Below are 26,348 nucleotides of genomic sequence, written 5' to 3'. Positions count from 1 at the left end.
AGCCGAAGCAAGAGGCCCGAGCCTTGCTGAGCCCGAGGGCCCCCCCACCCGGGGCAGGGCCTGGGGCAGCCCCCCAGCTCACGCGCGGGCTCCCCGCGCCCCGCCCCGTGGCTGCTTCCCCGCAGGGCGGGGGGCCGTGTCCAAGGCTTCCCCGGAGCAGTCGGGCCACCTGCGGAGACCGGGCCCTGCGGGCTCCCCCGGGCCGGGGGGCATCATCCGAAACGGAACTTGAGCCTGTATTTCACTGTGTTGGGGCTCTTGCGGGGCGCGGAGAGGGGAACCTTCGGCTTGCCGGGGCTCGGCGGCTTCTTCTCGGGCACAGTGACGGTGAAAGAAAGCTCGGGCTGCTCCGACTGCCTGAACCTGGGCAGGAAGTGCGTGGACACGTGCTGGGGCTTCACGCGCGGGCTGCAGCCCCGCTTGGCTTTGCCCCTCTTGTTCAGGGCCACGTACCACTCGCGGCCTGTGCTCTCCGTTCTGTGCGTGGCTGAGGCGTAGGTGTTGTAGCTGTTTTCTTGAAATCGCTCCCTGAACTTGCAGTCATCTGTAAATTTGGCCTAGGGGAGAAAGAAAAAGAAACGTAAGTAGTAATAATATTTTCAGCGTGCAATAAAATGTCGTTTTGTACTATAAAGAAAAACCAAGAAATCCATCGACCCCTGCCCTCCGACTGCATTCCCTTTTATAAAGAAAGATTTGCTTCTTTTAAAGTCACTTTTAAATTACTACTTTGTTTCTGTAGGTACTGCTCCATTCATCTTTGTAACACTGATTTCTGTTTACTGTGTGCTTAGTAAAATAATACAAATGTACATAAAAATGATAACAGAAACTCAATATATCTAAATTCTGTTACTGCTTTTAAATTACTTTGAAATTTGTAGCTAAAAAGTTAACTTATAAGATATCCCCCTCTTAAGCCATCAAGAACATAGAACTATATTACTAAGAAATAATTGCCTAATAAAACATGAACTCATGATCAGAGAAATGGGGTCATGTTATTCCTTTGAAACAAGAATACATTTTTCAGTGTTATCAGTGTGACCCATGGCAGCGAGAGAGGGCTAGCATATGGCTCTATTAATATTGCACGCGTTAGAGTTCTTTAGGGGGGAAATATATCTTCATACGGTGATACAGGAGAGTATATCTGATGCCAGGAAGGAAAAATTACGTTTTTGAATCACTAGCAACACTTCAACCAAATATCTACCCCTCTCTCTCTCAGAGTCTCTCTCTCTCACACACACACACACACACCTGCCCTTGAAATAGTAGAAAAACAGACAAGTCAGCATCCATCACGGTGCAGCTTGGTAAATGGAATCACGACAGAGGAAGGTACAATGACAGTGTGAAGGAAGGGAATCTAAGAGGATGAAGGTAGCAGGGAAGAGGGCTGGAAAGTCTTCCTAGGAAAGGTGACATTGGAGCTGAGTCTTCATGTGGTGAGGCAAGTGACGAAGGATTTTCAGGGAGCTGAGCGGGAACGGCGTGTTCACAGGTCAGCATGACGCTACTGTAAGTAATTCGGTGTGGCTTCCGTCGAGGATGCTTGGAAGAAGGAACAAGAGGTGAGGCTGACAAAGAAGGCCAGGATGAGCTCTGAAATGGCTTAGCTTCGGAAACCGAAGGACTAGAGTATGGAGAAAGAGCTTGAGTGTGCAGGCAGACATTCGATCAATGACCAGCTCTGTAGTTGAGGTCTTAGCTGTAAGCCCCTTATATTCACAATCCTTACACGCATAAGGCTATTGTGAGAATTGAAATATTTTTCTAGGGAAATGATTCATGGCTTTCATCAAACGCAGGAGTGCACAACCCCCAAAAGAATTAGAATTCCTATCCTAAACTAGACCACCAGGTTTCACAATTCCAGGCAGCACCACTTGTATAGAATTCCTGGGCTTGGAAATGCCAAATATTTGATGCCAATATATAAAAACACTAAATATATATATAATCTGTCCTCACTTAGCATTGCCAATAGGTTCTTGGACAATGGAAATTTAAGTGAAAGAGTGTATAAGGGAACTAATGTTACCATCGGCTAATTGCTATAAACACAAGTTAAGTTCCTATGGCATATTTCTCATCCCCAAAACATCACCGAACTTCTAAATAAAGAACCAAATACTTCTTATATTAAACATGGAAAGAAATGTGAGCTAGACAGACATTTAAGAAAGATTAATGAAAACAAGTAAGAGAACTCCCTTCCAACCTGCTTATTGTAGTTCCGGGTCAAGGGCGGCCTGGGACAATTATACACACCAGTTCACCTCACATGCGTATCTTTGGGATGTGAGGGAACTGGAATCATCAGAGAAAACCCACATAGACATGGAACAATGGCAGACTCCACACAGACAGTGATCCTGGCCAGGAATCATTGTTTCCCCCCTCATCAATGTTATAATGAAACCACATTGAACAAAGAGGCGGTATTTGAAGACCAGCTGTCTATGATACACTTTCTATATCAGACCAAGAGTTTCTATATAGGAATCCTTGCTTTTTCTAAAAAATCCCAAACTTTTCTCTGCAGTATAGATCGCAACACCAATCTGAAAGTCTGAACACTGGAGGCAATCTACACAGATCTGATGATATGGCCACATGGGATGTTGTTTGTGCAAAGTACGGACATTAGAAGAAAACCAATTCCAGAGCATTTCCAGCAGCACGTTTACCTCATGTGTTTGACAGTGTATATTCAAGTGTAGTTCAATCAATAATGCCCTTTATTTGGGGGCTATGAAGCTATATATCTGGAACGTCCACAAGGCTACTGGCGATTCTCTGGATTTTTATCTTTAGCAGGCTGGAAGCAGGTGTTTTAAAGAACCACCACCTATGGCCTTCTCTTGCCCCATAACCTATAGCCTATGTCCAGGCCAAGGGTGCTATGCATGCTGACGTCACTTTAGAAGAGCACATTTATTGCTCCTATTTTTTTTTTTTATTAAAAAGTCTTTTTTACAAATCCAATCTAGATTTGTCTATAGCTGCCTAGCTCTTAAAAGGACTTGAATGTTCTTTTATTCAATTAGATAACTCCAAAGCTTTCTTTCAAAATAAAAGCTATAGCCATTTGGAATGTTTTCTGCTACATAAAAGAATAAGCATTTTAGAAAAGTGTGGGGAATTTCATGTTTTAAAGTAGCAGGTATATTTACCCTGGCTCAGACTTAAAAAAAAAAAAATACATATGAAGAATATTTTCTAAAAATAGATAATGCATTATATCTTGACCTTTTACCTGTTTCACAAAAATCCATTTCCCTAAAATAGCGATAGCTATGATTGCTTTATCCAATTTTGACAGGTAGGGTTAGGTATACTGCATATGTAACCTATTTTTTCCCTGACACTGTCAAAGAAAATAAAGAAAAAACATGTCATTTTTTACTTGTGTGGCACACACACACACTCCGCACACAGTGAGTTAAACCTATAGCAATTCCACCTTAGAGTCTTCATATGAGTGAGATCCCACAGACACCACCCACTAAAATTATTTCATCTAAACACTTTCTCTTTTCCTCCTTGAGATTCATGTTCTGAAGTTCTTTCTTAATATAAAAGATGGCTGTTCAGGCTCTGGATTTTTCAAGGGCCGCCTAACTGTCCCATGAGGTAGAAATGCTCAGAATCCGAGGACCCACACACTAGTCACAGTCACTCAGTCGTTCTAAATCCCACATTAAGACAGGAGTAAGGCGGTCAGACTGTTTTGGCTTTCTTAATTGACTTCTAGTTTAATGTTTTGTCTGAAAAATTCCTCCAGCTACAATGGAACAGAGCCATTTGAAACAAACATTTTAGGGAGTTTTTTTCATCAGGAGATCCGGTTTCTTCTTGAGGGATCAACTGTCTCTGTGAGTTCTTGGCCTTGTTCAGACAAGACTGTGACCCTGAGCAGTGCATCTCTGTCTCGAAAAACATGCGTGGAGCATCTTTACAGCGGAGTCACTAAGCAGCATAGGTCTCAGCTACAGGAATTTAAATACATATAAATTGACACCATTTTGGATAATAAGTTTTCCAGGCTACTTTTAATTTTTAAAATCTCCTTTGAATTATACGAAGTCCTTTAGCAAAATACACACTTTTTAAATAACAGAACTGTAATACTTCCCTAGGAAAATGGAAGTTGATATACTGTTTCTACAGTTAAGCTGTGAAGTGGGCAGGTGGATCAAATTTCAAGTAAGCTATTGAAATCAAGACCCCCTCACCTCCTTGCCCTACCTCCATTGGCCACTACAGCAAAACCAATTATTAAAATGTTCAAAAAGAACCCCTATGTTTCACATTCATTTTTTCACGAATTTATTCAACAGATGTTTATTGACTATATTACATACCAAGCACTGAGCTAGTTGCTGCTTTCACAATGACAAACAATACACACGTTGTCCTGCCCAAGTCTTTGTTGACTTAAATTATCTATGTTTTTCTCTTTAATTTCTCCTTGTCTTGCAAGTGTAAAAACAAGTTATATTCAATAGAATATCACTCAGCCACAAAAAAGAATGAAATTCTTGTCATTGTGACAGCATGGATGGAGCTAGAGAATATTATGTTAAGTAAAATAAGTTGGACATAAAAAAAAAAATACCATGTGATTTTACTTTTATGTGGAATCTAAAACACAAAACAAATGAACAAACAAAATGAAAAAGAAACAAATTCATAGATACAGAGAACAAATTGATGGTTGTCAGAGGGTAAGGGGATGGGAGGTTGGGCAGAAAAGGGAAAAGGGATTAAGAACTACAGACATCCAGTTATAAAATAAATCATGGGGATTTAATGTACAGTACAGGGAATAGAGTCATTAATATCGTAATAGCTAAGCATAGCATCGGTGTACTGGGCTTGTCATAGAGATCACTTTTTAAGGTATCTATGTTGAATCACTCTGTTGTACACAAGAAAATAATTTAACATTGTATGTTAACGAAATTAAAAATGAATTTTAAAAAATAGTAAATAGATCAGCAAAAACTTACATTCAATAAGCCATAATTGCAAAATTAAAATGAAATCTTCAAATCAGCTAATTTCTATGTAATTTAATATAGCCCTAATTGACAAAACAAATAAAACTCAAATTAAACTATTTTTTCTCGAATATCCAAATCATTCAGAGGAGGGAAAACAGTGGTGTTAAGGAAAGTAAGAACTTTGGGATTAGAGGGACCCTTTATCTTGATTGTACTCATCTCTTTACGTAGTTAAGGACACAATGGATATTTAGAAGAAAGATGAAATTTAGTTCAAAGAAGCTAAAACTTCGATTAACTGGGATATTCCAAATAAAGACTAATTCTGGTTGATTGAAATCTGAGGGTCAATTAACCAAACAAAATGCTTTCTGCAATAAAATTTTTAAAATATTTCTAAACCCTTTAACATAGTTTTGTTTCTTAGTAAATATCATGTTGTATGATCATTAGAATCTTGTCATCGATGAGTTGAGGTTATACAGACAAGTACCTATCCTTAGTATGTGCACCTATAGGAGTAAATGTGCAGACTGTCAAAAAGGTATGGGGAGAGGAGTGACTCAGACTAATACCGGTATAAACCTTGATGGCCGTTGGGTATTTAATCAATTTTAATTCTTTATTTCACTTTCTTTTCTTTAATTTGCCTCTTTCCCTTAGACCTTATAAAGAAATAATTAACCAAATATAAATAATTAAAAAGTTTTATAGGCTGTAAGATTATTAAATAATTAAAATATTATTATAGACTGTAATAAAAAACAATTATAGACCAAATGGTGCTCTAAGCAAAGCTTCCTCGCTGTGTGCATCTCCGCTCCTCGCCCCCCGTGTCCCTGAGTTGCTCTGGGGTCCCTCCTCCCTCCCGGCAGCGGGGCTGCCCTGGCAGGCAGGTGCCCTTGCCGGGCTGCTCTGGGTGGCTGCGTAGCATGCTCCTTGCACCGAGGCACCTGCCTCTGATGGCGAGCGAGGCTGAAAGCCGGCCCCTGCTCCCACTGCTCCCAGCAAAGAACCCAGAACAGGGCTCCATGCACAGAGGGGCTGCCTTTTGCTCTTCCCTACACCTTGTCCCATAGGGCCAGCTGTAGCCACACCGTGCTCTCTCCAGGACATGCCGTAGTTCCCGCCGGCCCTGCCCATCCGGCCATTCTGTATCTCGGTTCTTCATACTCAGCAAGCAAGGGAACATGCAAGGGGGTTTAACAATAAGCCAACCTGAGCTCATGTACTGGAGTACACCTACCACAGGATTTCTCATCCAAGCTTCATGAATTGAGTTAAAATTATTCGGGGACTTTTTTTTAACCTTCACCTGAGGAGTGAGGATATTTGTTCCATTGATTTTCAGAGAGAGTGGAAGGGGGCTGGGGGAGAGAAATAGAGATAAAATCACCTCCCAAACACACCCCAACCAGAGGCAGGGATTGGACCTGCAACCCAGGTACATGCCCTTGACTGGGACCCTCTGGTGCGCAGGCTGATGATCTAACCACTGAGCCACACCAGCCAAGGCACCCAGGGACTTTTTTTTACAAAGATGGCTCCGGAAGCAAGACGGAAGCCCCTGGCCCTCCCAAAGCCAAGCCAAAGCAAAGGCTTTGAAGGCAAAGAAAGCAGTGCTGACAGGGTCCACAGTCACACACAAAAAAGAAGACCCGCGCTCCCCCACCTTCCAAAGGCCAGAAGACACTGCAGCTCCAAAGGCAGCCCAAATATCCTCAGAAGATCACCCCCAGGAGAAACAAGCTTGACCACTCCGCCACCATCAAGTTCCCCCTGACTACTGAGTCGGCCATGAAAAAGACGCAAAACAACCATACACTTGTGTTCACTGTGGCCGTCAAGGCCGACAAGCACCAGCTCAAATAGGCTGTGAAGCTGTATGACACTGATGTGACCAAGGTCAACACCCTGATCAGGCCTGATGGAGAGAAGAAGGCATCATATTTTCAACCAGCTTCTATCTACGATGCTTTGGTTGTTGCCAACAAAATTGGGATCATCTAAACTGAGTCCAGCTGGCTAACTCTAAATATAAAAATATTTTACACTGTAAAAAAAAAAAAAATTACCCAAGGAGCCGGTTCAAAATTTGAATTCCCCAGGCCCTATATCCAAGGACTGTGTTTTAGTCTGAGGTGAGAGGCTGGGTCTGCACCATTAACCAGCATCCTGTGCGATTCTGATGCAGGTGAGGCGAAGACCACACTTGGAGGAACATAAGATAAAAGTTTTCTTTCTAATGCTCTTAATTACTCAATAAAGCTGGGCGATTGAGGTGTTTTACATATATTATTTAATTCTCACAATAATTCCATAACTATTAGGATGCTCTTATCTGATTTTCCAGTCAGAGATGTAAAGAAAATGATTCATCTAAAGCCCTACACTCATCAAGTGCCAGGGTAGGCCTGTGACTTAAATCTCAGATCTTCTGATTCTTAAGTTCAAGCTCTTTCCATAACACCATTCAACCCACGGGCATCTCCTGGACTTTTACAGTTTCACCTGCCCTGAAGTTGCTTCACGTTAAAACACTGATGAAAACCAAGTGCCACTCCCCAGAGAAAGATAACACCATCTCGTGCTTTAGGCTGAAATTGATCTCTGAAGCTACGAGTCGCTTCTTCACAACCAGATTTCCATAGTGTGAAAAAAAGGGAAAACTGGTCTTTACTGCAAAGGCAGAGGCCTGAACCCATTCCTGAGCTGGAATTAATACAAATTCAACTTTCCTACGTAAACGGAAAGCTCTTAGAGGGCAAGGGAAGATTCTATTCAAGTGTCTTTATATAGCTCGTGGTTTGACTGAAAGTGGTGGGGGCTTAATAGTTATTTTTTAATGATGATAACTACTGCTTAAGCCTCCATTTCCCCTTTCGACTAACAGGCCCAGCTCTAGGCACCCCCTCCTCGCTCTGCCCCAGCCCTGGAGGCCAGTCCAGACGCTCCCCCGGGCAAGCCAGCTGGTTCCCCCGAAACCAGGAACGGACGCTCACGTCCTGCTTAGGGCTGATCGAGCACACATTCCATGCCTGTTTCGTAAACTCTGCAATTAGCTTTCCTTCCAGACATGATCCCCTAAAACCCTGAGAAACAAAAATAATCCCTCCGCATGCTTCTCTCTGGATCTTTACAATAAGCTAAAATGCTTTCCCCCGATAGGCAAGGAGCTATCATGCGTGTTTTATGAAAAGACTGAAGAATACATGATGACCACACCTTTTCTGGGATTTACATTTTTCGAAATGTAAAAAATTATGAGATTATGAGCACTGGAAATCCTTGCCTCCTTAAGAGCATAAGCCTGGGATTTTTGCTTTCAAATTAGGTTCCTTGGAAAAAGGAAAACCCAAGAGATAAGGGGCTACTCAGTATATGAAAAGTTTGGACCTCAAGGAAAAAAAATATGGTCAATAATAAATAGGATTTGGGGATGGTCTAAATAGCTGAGGGTCACAGCTGCCTGACTCCCAAATCAGAAAGTCTTCCAAGAAAGGAGCTTGAAGGCATCAGACAGCTGCCTGAGAGCAACTTCAAGATCCGTTTTTAACATGAAATGCTGATATAGTTTCCAGGGACCACGCCAAGTGTTCTATATGTATTATCTCATTTAAAATGCTCAACCATCACAATTGATTATGACTTGAATTTTCCTACTTTTAGAGTTGATAAAACCAAGGAATAGAAAAACTAAGTGTAATGATACAATTTAAGTAGAATGACACACTCCCATTGTGCCCTTAACCACCACACTCAAGGCCCTTTGCATCGGGCCCACCTCAGATAAATGCGCAAAGGCTGTCTTATGGGACTTTCGATAAACACAACAAACCTGAGGAGAGAGCAGGAACAGTGTCAAGAGGGAGCAGGAACAGACGGGCAGAGAGACAGAGGCAGAAAGAGAACGGTGCTCATTTCTCCAAGGGATCCCAGCCTGGAGCTGATGAGCTGGGAGAGGTCACAGCAAAGGCTCTGACTGACCCTCAGGACCCTTCGGGAAGCAGTTTTCTACTCCTACTCTCTCTGATTCCCAACGCATTTTGAGAAGACCATACAGCTTCATCCTTGTAAAGAAGGCTGAAAAAACCTGCATGGCAGGGTTTGGTTGCACTGGATATTTAGAGCACACTAGCAGGGGTTCTAAGGAGAGCTGCCTGCAGATTAACAGGCATTTGTTCATCGAATGAGTGCCGGGAGCAGTGCGCGCTGAGGCGGTTGAAGTTCAAAGACAACTTACGAAATTAACAAGCTTAGCGCACAAAAGAAATCTGAGGAAATGTTGCCCAAGTCTAACCCATCTAGGCTGAAATTTCTATTTACCATCCTTGTGCCTGTTGATCATGACACATTTTCTAAATGAAGATTTTCTGTGAACAAAAAAGAACTCTTTTCTGTTTTGAAAGTTCATCTGGACAGGGATTCCCTATGAAAGTCATCATCACATTGATTAGCCAACATTTGTCAAACTCGGTGGTAAGTTCGGTGGCGGACACATCCCCTCCTTTCAGGTTTTAAAAGCAAGCACTGGAAATACAGAAGTAGATGGGGTAAAAGGATTTCAAAAAGGGGTTGGAATGAGAGAGGGAGAGACAGGTGGTATGGAGGTGGTAGGTAAAATATTCTAAAGATGAACCACAGTATTTGTTCTTTAAAATGTAATATAAAATGTATTATTAAATCATGAAATTATTAATTCCTATAAAATAACAGTTAAAAACAATGTACTTAGTTCCAAACAAAATATAATATCTTCTTTGAAACTAACTTTTACCTGCCAAGCATTTGTAGCCTGTAAAGGGAAAGAGAATTTGAAAATGCTACAGGTCTGGTTCAATCACTTAACTGTGTTAACTTAGAAAAATATTTAACATCTCTGAGACTCACCTACTTATATAATGAGATAAAGCGAGTGAAAGAGCTTTTAAAGAATTATGCAAGTACATTATCTCTGCCTAGTAACTAATATTTAATATTTACTAAGAAAACCAAGTTGAGAATCTACAATTATCCGTGAATACTTCTCAGTAGAGTATGGATTTACTTTCCCCATAATTACATGTACACTTGACATGTTTTAGTATACATTTATTTTGTAGATAAAACCCTAAAAGTGACCTTTATTAATTTCTTCAATGTTTCCAGTTTTATTGAGACATAATTGGCACATGACATGTGTAAGTTTAAGATCTACATGATATACATTGTGCCCTTCAACATCTTTTTATATAACACTGATGAGAAGAAAGCGAATTCTTTTGAGCGGGACCCGCTGTCTGTGTGCAGCTTGCACACGCCCCTCATGTCTCCGCAGGTTTTCTCCGGGACTCCAGTGTCTCCCCACATCCCAGAGATGAGCACTTGGGCGACCTGGCCCGTCCAAGTGGTGGCAGTGGGGGTGTGGCTGTGTGGGGAGCACCCTCCAGGGAAGGGCACCCTCCAGGGGGCTCCTGCCGGGCACCCCGAGCTGCTGGGAGAGGCCCGGGCCGCGCCCCTGACCTGGACAGGAGCCTTCGGGAAGGTTCTCTCTGGTTCTCATGAAACTTCCTTCAGTGTCTGCACAGCTCCCATTTCTTCCCATGTTTAATATTACAAGTGCTTTGGGTCCTCACTTAGAAGCCTGGTGATGTTTCGTGCTCAGATGTGCCACACTAGTTAACTCGTGTTTATATAAAGTAGCCTAGGGTAAAACTGGGTCCTTTATCCATAGTTTTGCGAGAAGTTGCAGTTTCCAAGAACTTATGGACAACATTAAGTGAGGACTTACTCTGGGGGTGCGCGTGTCTGTGTGTCCCCCAAAATGATTATAAAGGTGCTCGTTATGTGCCTTGCACAATTCTTAATTTGAAACAAATCACACATTACACATTTAACCCTAAAAAAATAAAGGTTTTTAGCCTTTTTAGTGATGATACAATTTTGTAAAACAATTAAATCAAATACTGTAAGCATATTTAAAGTTACACTAACGATTTTTCAACATGTTTAAGTAGAAACTGATAACAGAAAAGAAAACATCTGGGCTTGAAACTGATAATTGCTAGGATTAATACTATTTCTAAATTCAACTTCCTTAAAAATGAATCACTTTATAATTTAATTAGGCTTCCAACTAGAAAAAAAAGTGCTAATAAAAGCTCTGATAAGAGAAAGTGGGCTTAGACGGTTGGTTTTAAAAGAATCCGCATAATCATAGGGCTTAGTTTTTTATCTACAGCTCAGCTCAAAGTCATCAGAATGACTTTTATATCAAAGAGCTTCCGTGAGTGACAAGAGCAAGACTTGCTTTGTACTGTTTAAAAGTCATTATTCCGTGAAATAACTTTAGCCTGCCAAGATGAGAAAGAATAACAGATGCTGTTTTTGCATTATCTGCATTATTTCAGCCAGCCAGCCTTAGACATTTGGGTCAAATTTCTGGAAATTTGTTACTTGCTTTTGACAGAGGAATCATGTATCCTAACCTCTCAGTCTGACCTTTCTAATTGGCATCCATTTGTAATACTTTGCTTTCTGTGGCAATTATCCTTAAGCTGGCCTAAGTTTAGTCTATTTTTTTTTTCATGTACTAGGGCATGAATTAGAAAATTTAAAGTTCAAGATTTTCACCCAAAACAAACCAGTAAGAGAAAGTTTTTTACATGCACAGCATATGATTTTGATGCTTATATTTTTGAAGGTGTTTCCATTTTTTACAACCTTGAAGTTGACTGAGGAAAAGTTATTCTGTGCAGATGTTTGGTCACTGTTTTCTATTCTGTATGTGGACTTTTCAAAATCAAATGTTTAAAAATAAAGTGGCACGTCTTACTTTTCCAAAGCAATGCAAAAAATTTGCCCCTTAACATAATGAAGAAAATCAAAGAGAAATTATATTATGACTACTACATTATAGCTTGCTAGAATATAATAACCAGCTCTGAAAATTAAAAATAAGTAAATATTGTTATAATTCTGGAGGTGGGTAATTAAAGAAGTTAAAGGTTTTCCATCTATCTTAATAAACCGAGTTTCAGTAGTTTATTATATTTAGATCATCGTATACGAATAAGTAATATTTGTTGAGCACTTACAATGTACCAAATACTGATCAAAAAGTTTCATATGTACTAATCTCATTTAACCCTCAAATAACTGTAGAAATAGCTGAATTCCACTGCCTCCTCCAAAAGGTATTTAACAAACCACCTTTAGATGCCAGGGAAAGGAAAATTGAAAGTCTTACGCATTGAACCAAATGGATTCTCATTGAATTTTTTAAAGGTTTGAAAAGCAGAAATCATAAATAATAAGTTTCAATTTTTGCACTCAATTAAAACTTCCTATATATTTTGAAAACTGAAAAAGTGATGTTTCTCTAATTCACATAATAAGAATCAAAGGGAATAAGAATTAAAGGACTATCATTAAAGAATTGATTTTTCAAATGATTTAACGTGACAAAACTTAGCACATTATAGAAAAGGCATAGATCAAGTGCTGTGCATGTGTACTAATAAAATTAGCAGAATCTGTGAGGAGCAAAACTAAGCTAAACACATTTTACTACCTTTAAAATGTGTTCATGCTTCTCAAGTAATCAACATTTTCAGAACAAAGCATAGAAATCTATAATTTATAAATTGCTTACAAAATGTATAAGTGGTCTGAAGAAATATTTACGAGTGCAAAATTAAGTCTTCATCATTTTAAGAATCGTTTTTGATGCAACAAAAATATAAGATGCGTATTTCACAAATGGATCAAATAAAATTTCTCTCTATACAGTCCAAGTGTTCTCATTATGGGTTTCTTCCCTCTGTACTTATTAAAATGAAAATATGTTATATTGCTGAGTCCCAATTCTTGATGTCATGAATAACTTGTAAAATTAAATAAGAACCTAATCAACTAAACACACACAACCATCATAAATTTAAAATATTACATAATATATTTTTCCATAATATTTCTTTTCACTTGGACCACATTTAAGAAATAAATAATGCCAAGCACTTGGAGAATGTTATTTTCAAGTGCAATTACCCTTAAACCTTTTTGTGGACTCTATCTTTTCAAGTAAATAAAATATTTACATAGTTAGTTACAAAAACACATAAAATACTTTTGGTTAAATGTACATATAATTTTACAAAAACAAAATACATTAAGTTAGATGGGCAAATTGTTCTACCTACTTACTAATTTAGAAAGTCACCTCATTCCATTTTACAAATATAAAATCTCCACAACACCTTTAACAAATATAAAGTGGTTCTACTTACACTTGCATGGAGTTTTCCTTTTTTTGACATCGCTAAAAATTTGTTGCTGAAAACTCCTCGTATTCCTACAATCCCCTGAGACACAGCAAATATTTCCAAAACACCTAGGATGACAGAAATCCCAAAATAAAACACAGACTCCTCCATATACCATTGTGAAGATTTAAATTTCTACATAAAGTCTTCCCATTCTTTATTAATGTGATTTTTTAAAGTATTTAACATTTTTGTGCTACTCAGTATGTAAAAAAGAGTCCAGCAATCAAGTATTCATTTAAAATGATAGATTTCAAGATTCGAAAATATAGTTCTGCTCCATTAGTAATTCTTTTTTTCTTACAAATGGTAAGTCCCTTTTAGTAAATAATGTTTGACAACAGAATCTTTTCAAGCTCTAAAGGAACTGAAGGACTGTGAAAAATATTTTTCAAAATGATTCTCAGGCATTTCTTTTCTATCAGAGATAATGCACCATTTAATATTAAAGCACATGAAGTATGTACCGAAGACGAACATAAACTGTTGAAAGCCTTAAAGACAATACGTATTTACATAAAAGAAATCCCTCCTCTCAAACTACTATAATTATAAAAGTACAAATCAATATATACCCTACTCAATCATTTAGTGAGTAGTTTATTTAAAGATTACGCATAACAAGATGCTAAAAGCGTTATAAATCACTTGGGATTATTGGCTCAATGAAGTGTTTAATGGGTAATGGTTTGAGACATCTCGCATTTCGAATGGCTTTTCTGGAAAAAATATTTAATGAGGTATTTTATTATGCCAATGCTTATATTTGCTATTTCATAGTTAGCATTATCAAGTCAGAGTCCCTCTGTCTCTTACAATAATTTGAAAGACCGCATCCACTAGGTCAAGGGAATCACACACCACAGTTCACAGAGCATTTTAGAAAATGAGACTCAGTCTGTCTGTAATTGGGATTCCTGCCTGTTTATCACAGATTCACCTGTTACACGAACATGAGAAAAGCATAGTGCTTTTTGTTAACTGCCTATGTCAAACTGCAAAAAAAAAAAAAAGACAAAATAATATAGTTCACCAGTGTCCTACGAAGAAAGAAAGGGAACAAAAAGATGGGAGGGACAAGGGGAAGAATCTCAGCATTTCAATCGATAACATTTTGAGCATATATGCGAATTTAGATCTCAATAAGCTCTGCTGAATAGAAAAATTCACCTGATTTTCTTGAAATAGCAATCTCTCCCTGGAGTATTTGAAATACGTATAAAAATTATTCAGTTTACGGAAGAGTAGTACATTGTGCATACACACATCTGTGTGCAAACGCACATGAATACCTTCCCTGCGCGCCGACGCTGCACCAGGCGAGCCAATGCCCAGGGCCGCAGCAAGCTCCGCGGCGGCTGACCCCGCGTGACTTCTGAACACACCTGCTCAGGAACGCACGGTGGGCCGCGGGGCAGCAGAACCATTACTTTCGTTACAAATGTTCTTAACCCAGAATTCACAAAACACATCTTGAGAAAACCGCAGCTACCAATTTACCAGTAGAGGCTTCTTTAAAAGGGAAAAAACCCTAAAAATTGTTAGAAAGGAACTTCTTTTGCTTTTAGAAAGAAGCTGTCTAAAATTCCTTTTTTTTTGCAAAATGTTTTCAAAATGCTATTTTGCTATCTAAATTATGACTCTGTTGCACATCCAAAGATTTAGAAGCATTATCATTCCATCGATAGTAACGAAGCACACCTAATGCTTCATAAAGTTAAAAACACTACAGGATGTAGCAGGTTTAATAACATTTTTAAAGCATGAAGAGATATCTGATACAAAGGTATATTTCTATCAAAATTACAGAATGACCTTGACAACAGCATCCATGACTCCAGACGCCTGAGGGATGGGGAATGAACTGTGAGTCCTGTGGAAGGGGGTTAAAACGCGAGGCGGGAGCCCATGAGAAGCTGCCGGGGCGTGAGTGACAGCCGCCGAGAGGCTGCGGCCTGCCTGGGGGAGCTGGCCCGTGGCTCTGCGGGCAGGGGGGCTTCCTGCCATTCTCCGGGAAATCACCTGCTTTCATGAACGCAAATGTCTGTGCATTAGTGAAAAAGACGCACGGCAGCATAAAAGATAAGATTCCCATTAAGTGTTTGCACGCTAACACTTAAGAGGTCAAAACGAAAGGGCTCCATACATATGTGTTTAGTGGAAACACCGCTTTGCTGTGTAAACTACTGGTTTCTAACAACTAACATATTCTATTTTTAAGAAAGACCCATTTTCACTCTTTTAACTTGTTTCCTAACACTACATTCTGCATGTATATATGTTATGTAAAATTTGCATGGCAATAAATTTTATATATGAGGAGGATGAAATAATATATGTGAAAGTGTTATTACTTTATTAAATACTGCATGGCTCCTTTTCTTGTAAGTTCCAGTATAAAAATGATAGGCTGCTTGAGAATGAAAGGATTTTATCATTTTAATAAAATTCTATCTAATTGAAAGCTTAAAAAATACTTTTACATATACCATTCTATTTAAAATTATGAGGACTATGGGGGGAAGATGAGATCAGATAAAATAATTTTTTTCACATAGCTAACTTTGGTATGATCTTCTAAGTCTTAATATGATTATGGCATAATATGTGAGTGTTGGTAATATCAGAATTTCCAAAGTAATGTCAAAAGTAATTTCACAATGTCTTTTCTTTTCTACGATATTAGAGCAGAGTCTATAAGCCCCACAATTCAACTTCCTGCCCTCCCCAAGAGATTACTATGATTTTAGTATGTCAAATCTCAGTACTTCGCTAAAGATTTTCTATACAATATTCTATACAATAAATCTATGTGCATTAACTCACACTTACATAAATCCCAAGAAACATTTCTCTAAAATGGACTCTTTTTCAATTTCAGTAATTTTCTGACTCTTTGGGGGAGTCAGTAATAATAAATTTGATAGGAATTTACAATTTGTAAGGCAAAGTGTGTCTCACAGATCATAGATAATCAATAAATGTTCTATAAATTAGATTGTTTTCTTTGACTCACACTACCTCTCTTGCCCTTTTCAGGACACCCCCCATGCAGATGTCTATGGAAACATGCTTTAGCACTCTCCTGCTATTTTGGCCCTCTCCTGCTTGGGGAGTGAGACAAGGGGAGGGGATCAGTATAGATTAATTCACATTAAAGTGCTAGCAACAATGTGTTATCTTTCCTAGGGTATTCGCATTTAAGAGGATCAAAGGAAAATGGCAGTGCTCACAGAAGGAATTCTCTTGGGGGAATTTGGGGGTTGACATCTAGGTTGAGGGAGGCAAACATTTGGTGTCTCTCAGATTATACACACACTGTTTAACCCACTTACTTACAAGCATAGGCATGCATTACAAAGTGTATTTCAGTAAGAACGCATATACCTAGATCTTTTAGTCTGCTCCACATGAGTGAATTTTTAAAAACAATAGGACGCTGTTAAAGACGGCTGATATAACAACACAGACTTCTCTCTTTTCTCTCTATCCCTAATAAATAAGACACAGCTAATTCCATGTATTCGAAAGCCTTCAACAGCCCATCTGAAAACCCTCAAGGAAAAATAATTGAAAACTGAAGTTTCTCTATTTGTGTTCAAACAGCAACAGATGTCCTGTGTCATTATCAAATCTGAGTCTTTAATATCCAGTTTATCTGTCTTCATTGATTAAATTAGTAACAGAGTTTTTCCACTTGAGTTTTTTTTATATAGTAGATACAGATTCTGGTTTATCTAGACTTGGGGGATGATATAAAAGTTGACTCTACACGGCATCAAAATTGACAGTGAATTCAGATTTCTAAAAATCAGTAAAATTGAGGATTCAGTTTAACCAAAATATGTGATTGGAATTTTCATATTTTACATGAAGATTTGGCTTTCTAAAGTCATAGCCTTAAACTCTTCCCCCACTAAATTGACAGCTATTTCATTGTCTATCCTTCAATGGCCCCAGATAAATCAGCAGAAGCATTATATTGAAACTAACCTTAATGAGTATAAATTAAAGCAAAGCCTCAGTTTCTATTCAGTAGTTGGATTTCATCATCTGTCTTTGTCCCGTCTTTCTTAATCTTTTTTCCCTAGTATTTCCTCATAATAAGAGTTTACGTGCAATCAGCTTGATTCTTTCTTTTCTCTGTCTTCAAAACTTGGGATAATTATTATATAAGAGAAGCTAAGAGTATATTAAGTGGTATACTTTAACTAAACAAATTGTGTTTCCAAAATCTATGGCCAGTATCTACTTCCGATGGTGAAACTAGAAAATATTCACCATTCACCCAAATCTTAATATCAAATGATAGTTGGGAAATATGTATATATGCATATTTCTCACAAATATTACAGAAAATTATTGAGTTTAAAAGAACCTGTTAGATTGCAGTTTCCTGGCAAACGTTTGCCTTGTTTCTGAAGTAGCCAACTGTGACCAAAAAAAAAAAAAAGTTTTGCACCATTGCACACTCACAGACAGTAGAATCACACGATGAGTTAAAACTCTGAGGTAGCCTCTGTTTTCCTCTATGATCCCAGCTCCCTCAGTGTCTCTTGTGAGACTTAGACAAATGCTTCCTCATGTACTTTAACCAACAGCCCATGACCAATGCCTTCGTTGACATATGTCAAGAAACCATCAAGTGCTGTGCCTTCAAAGAGATATACAGCCAGCTGTGATTAGCAGGCTTCTGTTTCTCTTTCCCAGTTACTTCAGGGCAAAGAGTCATTTTAAATTTCCAAATTACATGCTATCCTAGTAAATGTGACATATTCTATAGATTCTTCATGAATCAATGATAGCAAAATCCTATGAAGTAGTGCTGGACACTCCAGGCATCACAAAGCAGAAAAGTCACCATGATTTGAACATTTCAGTTGTTGTTTCCTCTGTGACGAAAACCTATGGAGGCCAAAAGCAAAAACAAAAATGTGCCCCAATGAACCCAAAAGAAACCAAAATATCAAGCTGGGTGAGGTAGATATCCTATATTGGGTGCATGAGTGAATGATCACATATATGAAACATACAGACTAAACCCTGACAGGCTACTGTAAGTTGGAATTAGCAAAGTGTTAGTTTAAAAAAAGTTCTTTCAGTCACTGTTTAGAAAGCATCCCTGTTCTTTTATAGATAACTTTCAAAGTGGATTTTAAAATAAACTGGACCTTAGAAATAACATGTTGGTCAATGTCTCCTTTAGCTGAATATATTCTTTGTTGAGCTGTGTTCATTTTCCTTCCTATACTTTTCTACAACTTCCGCTTGGGCAAGGCCTAAGCTGCAAAAAAAAAAAAATGCTTTTTTCCCCAAGAGAAGCGGGTGAATGTCTTGGGAATAAGTCTGTTTTTCAGAGATTCCCTAGCACACGAAGCCCACTCCAGACAGATTATTTTACTCCCCTGGGATCCAAACTGCTGCTAGATACATGCCAACTTTGGGTCTGCCCCTTGGGAACACAGGAGTTATCCTCTGTTGCTACCAATTTCCCGGATAAACTACAAGAATAGAATTGAAAAGGTTTTCAGGTAAGATAAAGGAAGAAAGAGTCCTAGCAGTGGGGAACGAGCTCTGAAGTCTGAAGGAGTAAAAGGGCTGCCTGGGACAAAATAAGAGGGGCAAGTGGAAATACCAAAATAGTCCTCACTCTCGCTGCCCCTGAAATCTCAGAAAATTCCCCAAAGATGGTCAGTTGCTTTACAAGAGCGAAATGAACCTTAAAACATAGAAACAGGCTCCTGTAAGAAGCGTGTGGGAGGCCCTGGGACTTTCTGGGGAGCACGCGGAGGCCTCTGTGGGGTGCGCCCAGGCCACCTCTCCACGTGCAGCAGGGCCGGCGGGGACAAGGGGTGGGCGACCCCGCTCCTCCGAGCGAGCCGCCCCGGATCTTTCCTGAGCCTTGCCAGCCGGCCACCCCACCATTCGGGGCACCCCCAACCCGGCCCGGGGGCCAACCCCGCGGCGGTCCCCGGGCTGCTCCAGAGCCTGGGCGAGAAGCTCCATGGCCTGTGTATGTGGTAACTTGAGACGGCGCAAGTTACCAGCCTCAGTTTCCCCACCTTTCAAGAAGAATTTAGACTCTACAGATTCAGTGAGCCTCTCGGGCGGCCACTGCTCGGGCGGGAGGGAAACGGTGAGCGCTCAGCACCGGGACGCGTCGGGAAGGCGGGCGAGGGTGGCGCACAGCCCGAGCTCCCGCCGGCGCCCGGGGCCACCCCGCAGCGCCTGCCCGCGGCGCAGCGCCCCTCCCCCGGGGCCTCGGACCCGCTGTGGCTGTCTGGAGGACTAGCCCCGCTGCGGGCGCGCCCTGGGCCCACCCAGGGAAGGCCCCAGAGCCCGCCCAGCCCCGCTCACAGCCCCACCGCCCAGAGGCGGGAGAGGCAGGCGGGGCGCCGGGGTGACCCCTGGAAACGCGGGTGGAGTGGAAGGGAAAGGAGCCGGCGGCGAAACAAAGAGCTAAAGAGAAAACTCAGGGAGAAGATGCAAAACTTGGGCTTCAAAATAATTAAAAAATTTAAAACACCCGCCCGGCCGGGCGTGGCTCAGCGGTTGAGCGCTGACCCAGGATCCAGGCGGTCGGGGTTCGAGTCCCGGCCGGGGCACAGGCCCGGGCTGCGCGCTCGGTCCCCAGTGCGGGGCGCAGGGGGCGGCCACCCATGACTCTCCTCGCTGATGTTTCTCTCTCTCCCTCTCGCTCTCTCTGATATCAATAAAGATATTAAAACACACACACAAACCCTACACGATCTGCGCCTGTATCAAACTGAACCTCCTCTGCATTTCTTCCCAAATAAAGAACTTGACCCTAATTGTCCTGGGGGACCAAAGGCTGGCCACCCTCCCGAGAGGTGTCTTGGTCTCTAGAGACTAGACGTTGCTAAACCCAACTCCACAGCTAATAATTCAAATGTCCAGCACGGCGCCCTTTCTAAACGTGCCCTGCTTTCCAGACCACTGTCTTCTTCCAAACAGGGGTGTCTGGTCTCCCCTAGAATACATGTATGTATATACATCCTATATGTAAATAATTGCAAATATGTATACACAACAGACATGCATTTACGTACATGTATAAATACACATGATATATTATTGGGGGGGGTATGGTGGTGGTTCGGGGCTATGTCAGATTTTATTCTTCTAAAAAAATAACTTCAGCCGTGGGCGAGGAAAAGGGGCGCACTCTGACGCCTGAGGGAAAATGCCAGCCCAGTACACAGGCAGAAAGTAAAGAGGAACTGCGGGAGGAGGGAGGAAATTGCCGGGCTTTCTCTCCAGGCGCGGGCGGGCGGCTCCTCCTTGGCACCGGCAGTGGAAGCGGGCGCAGCTCGCCGCGCACCGGCCCCCGGGCAGCCTTCACTTCAGGAGCCGCCCTTCCTCCTGCCCGGGAGCGGGGTGCGTGTGCGCGCGCGCCCCGAACACGCACCCCCACGCCACGCGCCAGGCTGTCTCGGGGCCATCTGGGTCCCCACGGCCCCGGGAAGGGGGGCGGTGGCCCTGGGAATTACCCGCCGTCCCTCCCGAAGGCCGGCCACCCGCTTAGCACGGGCGTTGCTGGGAAGCGAGCAACTTACTTAACACGTTGGCCTCGTGGGAGCCATTGACTTTGCCATCCGGGTGGATCTGCAGGTGGAAGCCGATGCCCACCCTGCAGTAGAGGCTGCCGGTGCGGCGTCCCGACGGCGTCCACTGGAAGCTGCTCTGCTCCAGGCCGCGGCCCCGGCCGCCCGGAGACGTCGCGGGGGAGGCGGCGGAGGGAGGCGAGGCCGGCGTCGCGCTGCTGCGGTTCCGGCGGCCGCTGGCGCCGCCCGGGCTCCGCGCAGGGGCAGCGGGTCCGGGCTGCGCTTTCGGGGCGAGACGCTTCTCGCCGAGAGCCCAGGCGCTGAGGGTCAGGTGGCTGAGGAAGAGGAGGAGGAGGGACAAGCTCATGCTTCCAGCCGCGGGGGCTCTAAGCGCATCTTGCGGGGCCGGCCCTGGGCTCCGTAGCCCCCGCGCGGCTGCGTGCCTCCGGCGCTGCCCCCCTCGCCGCCCCGGGCGGACATAGCCTCGGGGAGAGAGGGAGAAGGGGAGAGAGGCCGCCCGAGCGGATCGCGGCGCTGCCCTGGGATATTTATAACGCCAGTGATCTCACTGCGCCGCGCCCGCCCGCCCGCTCCCCTCACCCGCCGCTTTGTGCGCTCCGGCCGGTGCGGGCGGGAGCCCGACCGTCCGGAGGGCGGGGGAGCGCAGGAGGGAGGGGACGAGAGGGCGAGGGGGTGGAGGAGCCGGGGGAGAGGCGCTGCTGCCCGACGCGGGGCGCGCGCGCCCGGGCCACGCACCCCAGCTGTTCTCACGCGCCACACGGCCACCTGGGACTCGAGCCAACGCCGCGCGCGGAATTTCGGGGCGCGCGTGCAGCCGAGCACCCCAGGGGCCGCGACGGAAACGGGAGGTGGAAGCGTGGAAGTGAGTTCTAGTCCCGTAACCCCCGCCGCACGCCTGCGCCCCAGCCTGGCGCTCGCGCCTCCGCGGGCGGGACCCCATTTCCAGGGTCCCTGCCCTACGCGCAGCGCACTGGGCTTCACCGCCCGCGCGCCGGGAATTCCTGGGCAACTGCGTCCCCCGCTGGGAGATGCCGCGGCTTTCCGGGCTGCGGCGGGGAACCTCGCCAGGATTCGCTGCCCAACTTGGGACGGCTTTGCTGCGGCGCTTTTGGAGACTATTTTTGTTGTGATGGTGGTTCTGACTGATCTATTCAAGAGCGAAGGGATGGGTTCATCAGAGCCACGCTGAGCTCTTACGCCACTACTCGAGCTGCTTTCTGCTGGAAACTCTCGGTCGCGCTAAACGTGAGGCCGAATTTGTTTTTCCTTCTGGGAAGCCCCGGGAATGTGCCGGGGAGGGTGAGCGCACACGCACACCCGCGCTCGGAGCCGGGCAGAAGGGGCAGCGTCTGGACACCAGCACGTGACTGACTGTCCAGTTGTCCTCTCTCGCCCAGGATCCCCTTGGCAGGAAGGATTAGCTAACAGCTCGCCTCAGCTTACTCGGAGCTGCCGGGACTGAAGGGCCGACCCCAATGAATGATTAATGGTGAGCGCGCTGGATGTCAGGAAACCTGAGAACCCGGGGTTTCCGCGTATGCAAGGCCCCTACTGTCGTTTACCCCAGAAAGATACCTGACTTGCATTCTTGGAATATTCCTGTCTGAAAACATATCTGAAGCTTTAAACTATGCTCTGCTACATTATTCATTGGTCATTTTAATGGAAAGGTCAATTCACAGAAGCCAAGGTTGAAGCTAAGATACGGCATTACCCGTGGTGGAGTACCGCTTAAGGATTCCTATTTCCGTAATGAAAAGCACATAGAAAGCACGTAGGTTTTTCAGGATTGGAAACCTTCCCTGGCTGGAATACATAACATCAAGGCGGCTGGAAAGCCCAGTCACCTTGACAACTTAGTGGAGCCACTGTGGAGGAAAAGGAACACATCACAGGTGGAGGTGCAGAGCTGGGCACCATGCCCCTGACACACTGTAAGATGCTCCCTGGGCTGAACGCCCTCCTCTTCCCACTGCTGGGGCTCGAGCTCTATGCTTCTGGCTTAACTAGCAAGTAGGCAGACCCTTCCTAAGCAGTTCTGAACGAGGACCTTGGAAACAGACACGGGTCCCTCAGGACGGCCCAGTTGACCTTTTCCAGGGTGAATACTTGTGAGGTCCTGAGCCTGAACACTGTGCCTTCTGCAAGTGATGCCCTTGGGTGTGTGACAAAGCTGTCACGGTTTAAGGCCTGACGGCGCTGCCAAATGCCATCAGTAAGCTCCCCGTGGGGTCACTCAGTCTACCACTGATGCCTCAAGTAGCAAAGGTTTTCCAAAGCATATCTAGTTGCTTGTCCTCCCACCCCCTTATCTGCTGAAAGAGCAGGAGAGTGGATCCTGCCCCAGATGTACTATCAGGCCCCTCCCCAAACCCAGGAGGGCAAGACCACTCTGCGGCCAAGCTTCTGGGGCTGAGATTCCGCCTCTTCTTTCTTCTTTATTTCAGCTTTCAAGCCCCATCGCCGCTGAGACCACCATTCTTGTATCTCTCCACCCTGCAAGATCCAGTTGGGGATCAGACTTTTGTCTAGCGATGACCCAGGAGAGCCAGACACCTGCTAGGGCTTTAGTCCATCTCAACCTGAAGGGTGGCGAGGGCACGCCGACCTCCTCCGGGGTCCCGGGGTGAGACTTTAGGAGGAGCTGGGCGCTTGCTGAGCGAAAGAAGTGACCGTTCCTGTGGGCGGAGACTGAGCGCGGCAAACCGGACCCCGAGGTCCCTTCTCAACTCTCCTTAAATACTACGGGGTTAGAGAATGTGCTCTCTTACAACCGAATTGGCACGACATTTTAAAAATCTATAACAAGAGTGTTATGTATTTGGGTCATAAAAAGAGAGAGAGAGACCGCAAACGCTGAGCTGTGAAAGACGACACCGCGTGTTCCACGTGCTGACCGCGAAGCCGGGTCCCGCGCAGCCCCGCAGAGCAACCGGTGGCCCTGCGCTCGGGGCAGCGCGCCCCCGCCGGCGCCCTGCCCAACCCCGCGCGCCCTCCGTCTCCGGGGAGCCCCTGTCGGGAAAGTCTGCGGTCGGAAAAGCTCTCACTTCACCGTCTGGCTACTGCGGGCTCTACTCCCGTAAACTCCACTCCGCAGAGAGTGCGAGCCCGCGCCCGGTTTCCCGCGGGGTAATCGAAAGCCGCCGCCGCAGACCCCGCCCGGTCCGTTGCCGGGCGCGGAGCCTAGTGCAAGGCCCCCGGGCTTGGCGGGTGCGCGGCGCCGGCCATCCCCAGGCTCTCCCAGCGGGGACGCGAGGTCGGTTAGGAGGGTGCACGCGCCTGGCTACCTGCAGAGAGAAAAGGAACGGTCCTCAGAGACCAGTTCTCGAGCATCGCCAAGCGGCAAGGGACCGACAAACTAACAGGTTCACGCACCCACCCCACCCCCACCCGCCTCCTGGGCGCCAGGCTCCGAGTGCGCGGTGCGTGAGCCCGGGTCCGATCCCCTGGGACTCTCGCCCCGGCTCCTCGACCCCCCCCCCCCCCCCGCCGCTCCCGCCGGAGCCCCGCCGCCGCAGGCTCGCCGTTCCCAGCCCCAGCAGCCGGGCCTCCTTGCCCGGCCTCCCCTAGCTCCGTGCGGGCAGCGGGGTAAATTTCTCCTAAGTCTTCTGTAGCTTTAGGTACGATCCAGCCCCTAGCGACAGGAATCCATTCCAAGCCTGAAGCCTCAGGCTGGCACCCAGGAGCCTAAGGAGGGAGAGGCGAGGGAGAAGTCGCGCATCGGCCTCCCTTCGCTGCAAGGACAAGCTCCGGAGCTACGAGCTTCCTCTGATGGCCCACGGAGGCCCGAGCCCGAGCCCAGCGCTCCCAGCGCAGGGCCGCCGGGGCCTGGCCCCTCCGACGGGGCGCCGAGCTGGGGCTGAGGAAGGAAGGAGGCAGGCAGCGAGGCCGGGTGAGCGACCCTGGGCAGGGCAGGACGGAGCCGGGAGACGCTCCAGCCCACCCGCCGCGCCGCCCTGCCAGGGGGACTCCGACGCGCATCTGTTCAGAGCGCCTCGGTCGCACCACATCTCAGCTCCCGGAGGTGTCCACCGTCTAGGAGGTCTGCCTGATCTGAGGTGTCTACTGTGGAAAACAAGAATGGATTTTCTCTGTTTGATCCAAGCAGGCAAGAGCCCAGAGGTTTCAGAATGTTCTCCGAAGTGAGAGGCTTGAGCCTGACCCTAAAGGGTCCCGTGACCCTCCCTCTCGGTTCCTCCCCCCTGCCACGCCCTCAGAGGCTGTGTCCGCAGAGCAGGACCGCTCTTGGCCAACCAGGTCCCGGGTGAATCAGTGACTTCAAGTTCCATACGATTCTTCACGGAGGCACAGTTGTATTGTGGGAGGAATCCAGAGCCTGCCCTGTTGGGGCCTTCGGTGGGTGTTCTTGCCAGGACCCCTTATTTCCTCCAGGCCTGGCTTCTCACCAGCCAAGTTGGCAGCAAATACACAACAAATAGCCTGTGGCTAAAGAAGCGCTGAGCAGGCTGAGAGGGTAGGAAGGGCCGACTGTGAGGAGGAAACAAAGACTAGGGGTGTGCAGGCAGGGTGGTGATGGTGTGATTAGGAATTCTGCAGGTCCTGAGGTTAGAGGTTCCTCTTCTCAGGTTCTGTTACTTTCCTCTGAGGAGGCCTGTGTTTTGAAATGGCCTCAGGCACCTGGTCTTCTCTATATTGTGGAGTCAGAAAGCAAAGCAACATTTTCTAGTATATTTAAAAAAAAGGTTTCTGTGACCTGAATTGACTCAATGAAATCAGTTACTCAATTAAAAAAAAAAAAAAGTAACTGAAAATTCAACTATAAAACTCTACTCAGGTGCTTTCCAACTAGCTTCTGGGACATCCATGCACGATTCCCAAAGCACTGCAGCCCCCAGTTATCTGAGCACACAATGTCCAATAGCGGGGAAATAGCTGCTCTTAAAGTACTCCTAGAAGCCCTTGCTCTGCCTGCGGCTAGCCACAGCAGACGGAGGGTGCAGTTCTTTGTGCTGCTACACTGAGTGCAAAAGTCATTTTTAAAGATCATGTCACCATCCCTTTCCCCAAACAGAGCCCTCTCTATCCTTTGTAACGGGTTCTGTTTCTGGCACAGTTGCATATCATAGCGTCCAGAGAGGTCATTCTGAGTATAGATGGAGACTCGCGGTACTTCCAGCCTTAAGAAGGGTGGAGAATCAGAGACTTTTCTCATCTCTGAGAGAAAAAGCGGGTGAATTAGAATTGCTGCTATTGGAATAGCTCTGGCATTCTGGACGTTCGGTTTGTATCAGAGACAGGCCGTAAGCAAATGGGCACTGGTTCAAGAAAAATGAGGGTGGGGGGACAGAGAGAAAAGAAGCACAGTGCCCTCTTCTAGCACATCCTTCTGGTGCCAACTGAGAGGGGGAAGAGAGCAGGAGTGAGACCAAGCCTGGTACCAGCGAAAAACAGATAGGAAGCGGCTGAAACCCAGGGTGCCTGGG

The 26,348-nt window shown here is 45.0% G+C and overlaps 1 protein-coding gene across 2 annotated transcripts; it reads right to left on the bottom strand.

Moving 5' to 3' along the window:
- Positions 1–212: 212 nt before the first annotated feature.
- Positions 213–21,250, bottom strand: FGF5 (fibroblast growth factor 5; the record flags this gene model as incomplete). 2 transcript variants are annotated; one of them, XM_081141411.1, is made up of 3 exons in its annotated part: positions 213–557; positions 13,283–13,386; positions 20,896–21,250. In XM_081141411.1, 3 exons carry the CDS (start codon positions 21,248–21,250, stop codon positions 213–215), a joined length of 804 nt encoding a protein of 267 aa, XP_080997537.1. The 2 variants fall into 2 exon arrangements, with proteins under 2 accessions (XP_080997537.1, XP_080997538.1); XM_081141412.1 differs by lacking the exon at positions 13,283–13,386 and having other exon boundaries at positions 473–557.
- Positions 21,251–26,348: the final 5,098 nt, after the last annotated feature.

The sequence above is a fragment of the Miniopterus schreibersii genome, assembly GCF_964146895.1.
Source record: "Miniopterus schreibersii genome assembly, chromosome: 1".
Lineage (NCBI taxonomy): Eukaryota > Metazoa > Chordata > Mammalia > Chiroptera > Miniopteridae > Miniopterus > Miniopterus schreibersii.
The sequence above is the reverse complement of the archived record's forward strand: the minus strand, read 5'-3'. Positions and strand labels throughout refer to the sequence as shown.